Source organism: Lupinus angustifolius, unplaced genomic scaffold (assembly GCF_001865875.1).
Source record: "Lupinus angustifolius cultivar Tanjil unplaced genomic scaffold, LupAngTanjil_v1.0 Scaffold_590, whole genome shotgun sequence".
In the NCBI taxonomy this organism is placed as follows: domain Eukaryota; kingdom Viridiplantae; phylum Streptophyta; class Magnoliopsida; order Fabales; family Fabaceae; genus Lupinus; species Lupinus angustifolius.
The window spans coordinates 49,604-53,277 of record NW_017727923.1 but is presented as its reverse complement, the minus strand read 5'-3'; the positions used below and the strand labels follow the sequence as shown (position 1 = coordinate 53,277).

At 33.4% G+C, this 3,674-nt stretch overlaps 1 protein-coding gene across 3 annotated transcripts in view; it reads left to right on the top strand.

The window, feature by feature from the left end:
* Positions 1-540: 540 nt before the first annotated feature.
* LOC109341706 (peptidyl-prolyl cis-trans isomerase FKBP16-4, chloroplastic) overlaps positions 541-3,674 on the top strand; it is an 11,032-nt gene continuing 7,898 nt past the window's right edge. Inside the window, exons 1-6 of one of the 3 annotated variants that reach the window (XM_019579653.1) lie at positions 541-757; positions 987-1,136; positions 1,609-1,664; positions 1,787-1,842; positions 2,138-2,195; positions 2,879-2,953. In XM_019579653.1, coding sequence (XP_019435198.1) covers positions 682-757; positions 987-1,136; positions 1,609-1,664; positions 1,787-1,842; positions 2,138-2,195; positions 2,879-2,953 — 471 coding nt within the window. In that variant the 5' untranslated portion in view covers positions 541-681. Of the gene's footprint in view, positions 761-986; positions 1,137-1,608; positions 1,665-1,786; positions 1,843-2,137; positions 2,196-2,878; positions 2,954-3,674 lie in introns of all 3 variants that reach the window. The other 2 variants (XR_002106981.1, XM_019579652.1) reach the window with 2 other exon arrangements.

Here is a 3,674-nt window from a genome sequence, read left to right as displayed (position 1 = left end):
TTTACCGGCTAAAAAGTACGTACTATAATAAAATCTTGTATTTTTATTATCTTCATATTTAGATTAAAATTTATCTTGTATTAATGGAATGGTGAATTAGAATAATTCCATTAACGTGAGTAATAATAAGATTTTGAGTTAATTTGTTATTCAAAATATTAGCATGAGAATGTTTTATTCTTAAAATAAAGATATCATTAAATCAAGAAGAAACAATCATATATCCCAAAAAATTGTTTCTATGTTCGAAGTCAATTACATTTCACTTAAAAAATCGTTTTTCAATTTTATGATTTTTCTTTCTAATTAGGTATCACTCTTTAATTGAATTGAGAAACAAAAGATGAGACAAATGATTAATACAATCTTTTTTTGGTACTACACTAAGGGCATTTTTTCCATTTTGGATAATAAACTAATCTCTTTCTAGAGACATGACCTTTCATCTTTTAATCATCATAAGAATCTAGCGGGTTTTAGACTATTAGACTGAGGAATAATACATTTGCTAAGTTCTAAAGTAATTTCATATGCTCAAAAACCAAAGGTTCTAAAGTTTGATGCTTCAAAATTGTGGATGACATCAACTACGTTATCCTCTCTAATATCTCTTTCTTTTTCCTCTCTAATCAAAACTAAACAAGTAAAACTAGTTTTTGGGTCTCACTTTCAAGTGTCATAATGGAACTCTCTCTGTTCAGCCATCAACACAATCATATGCTCCTCCATTCTCCTCTTACTCCAATTCTCTTGACAAGTAGTAACCTATCTATGCTCTGCTTCTCCTCAATTATATACATTTAAGGGTTTGTTTCGAGTTGGATTGGAGGAGAACGAAACGAAAGTGAAGGCTTTGGCAAGAAATATATTGTGAGATGATTCTGAAGTGTTTTGTTTCTTTTCTTCCCCTCCAAAACTCAACTCGCAAATGGACGGTAACTAACTTTTATCGAAACAAAACTTACGGCATTTTGTTAACTCCACAGGGACACACAAAAGACTTGAGCAAAAAAGTTCATATAGGTTACCATGCCACTGCTCATATTCTTCATCCAATAACACTGTTCAACAACCAGCTACACTGTCTTTACAGATTGAAGGAAGGAGGGCATTGCTTAGTTCTCTCCTTACAACTAGTTAGTTAACTATTTCCATGATTCTCTTTAATATGTTTCTTATTACTCTTCATTCTAGTTAGAGGGTTAGGCTCGACGCAACGAAAATGTTGCTTGCCTTGTAACATGGGTTCAAATACTGGTAATTCGCTTGTGAAGGTAAGGGTGCGTACATATATCTCCCATACTCCACGGAGTCTCATGCTCTGGAGCCTGGGCAGCATTTTTTTTACTCTTCATTCTAGTTATCTGAGCTTATATCTGGCATATAATTTTCATGAATTGATGATACCATGTTCCACGAGGTGTTTATAAATAACTCCACAGGGACACACATGAATTGATGATACCATTTTCATGAATTGATGATAATCAAAATTCACACCCCTCAGATCAATCATTCTTGTCACTAGATATAATGATATATTTTATATTAATAGATCCCATTCCATTGAACCTGCTTAAGTTAAAAAATTTACCTTATATATGTCAGTTGCTGGAGTCTATGCATGTGATGTAGCAGAGGCCGTTAGCACAAGTAGAAGAGCGGTGTGTGTCCCAATTATTCTGTTATATTCTGAGAATCAGAGTTTTTTGAAAACATTAATATTCCAATACAAAGTCTGATTACTAATTGAAAACATTAATGTTTACCTTTTTGTTTTCTGAAGCTGCGAGGAGCAAAAATTCCTGAAAGTGATTTCAAAACCCTGCCAAATGGTCTGAAGTAAGTATATGTTGATAACCTCTTCAATCCCTTTGATTGAGGATCTCTCTACCTTCAGCTTTAGTATCAGATGAGTAATGACTTACAAACTTCTAAAGTGTGTTAAACATAGACATGTGGCGAAATTTGCACTGTTGATTAGGATTTGCAGTGTTTTTTTGTCAGAAATTGTGTCTGATTGAAGTGTCTATGCTTCTTAGTCAACATAGCTTATAATCTTTAAACTTTCACACTATTTTTAAGATGTGTATACCTTGTTGGAGGCCGGTGTTTGATGAAATTCTGATATCTTCAGGTACTATGATTTGACAGTTGGAAATGGAGCTGAGGCTGTAAAAGGATCCCGTGTCGCAGTATGGTTGTGACCCAGTTAGATATGGTTCACTCATTAGTGCTTTTGAATTTTAAATGCATACTTGACATAAGTGTTTCTAGATGCCAATATGATACACAGACTAAACCTTTCAACTTTCAAGTGATAATAAAACATGTGAGATTACCATCTAGTTCGATCTTTAGTACAACTGTAGAAGTTTCTGAAAGGGAAGCTTACATTATTCAAACCATGTCAAAGTTTTCGCCAATTTAGCTGATGGATGCATATTGTGTTACTTACACATATACCATTATGTTCTGAAGACTGAAATTCATATAACATAGATTTTCATTGTTATTAAGTCTACTGAAATTCAGATCAAAAGAAAGCAATCCGTGACCCAAGAATTTAGAAGAATCCTTAAAATATTTAACAATAAGACACCTAAGATATTTTGGTGATTCACTTCTATTGTAAAATTTGATACCCTTTAGAGTTATACCCTTCATTGTGTTATTACAGGGATCCATTTAATTGTGAAAGTGGGGGAACTATTAGACTTTTGGACCTGATTAATTCTTGCAGAATGTTAATATGCATGCATATCTTATCAGCTTTTCTCCCTTCCGAAAACCAAACTGTGTTCTTTTTGAGATTGCAACTTATTAGGTGATTAACTATTTCTCAGAATTCAGAAATAATCAGATTATCATGTTGTAGGTTCACTATGTTGCTAAATGGAGGGGTATAACCTTCATGACTAGTAGACAAGGGATGGGCGTTGGAGGAGGAACGGTATGATCCAATTAACTCAGCCAAATTTTACACTTCTTTGTATATTACCTTATTAAAAGTAAATTAGCCTAGCAGTTAGGAAACATCAGATGCAACTTGAACATAGCATTTTTTCGTTATTTCCGTTAATGTTCCCAGTTCCAAAAATACTATTTATACTCTACTTGATTGTTCTAAGTAAACAGGTTCTAACTTGTATAAACAATGTAGTTCCCCTTGTGCACCTCTTACAACAAAATTTATGTCCACATTTACATGTGAAGTATGTTGGCTATGATTCTTAAATTTGGACTAACCTGTTCCGAGGGGATATAAAAGCTCAACCTTGAATTACTGTTGAATATTTAAATTTGAAATTAACGATCTCACACTCTGCTTTGACTGGGACAATAGTGTGTTATAACTTAGTCCAGTTATAGCTTTTCTTAACAAATAAAGGCAATTGTGATTTGTCTGTGTTACTGATAAACACTGGTATCAAAAGAAGTAGAAAAAGAAAGAATTAGCAAAACGAAATGCCCCTAACCAGAATCAATTTGATTCTGCTAGGGTTCTAGTGGAGAATTTTATTGAATTAGGATGAAGAATAGAAGAATTAGGAGTACAATGGATCCCTCGATCCTCCCCTGTTCCTGATTCCACAATCAGTGAACTTTCCCTCTCAAAAACTAACTAACTTCTCTTAACAACTTCCTATTTATAGAAATAGGAATAACTACCT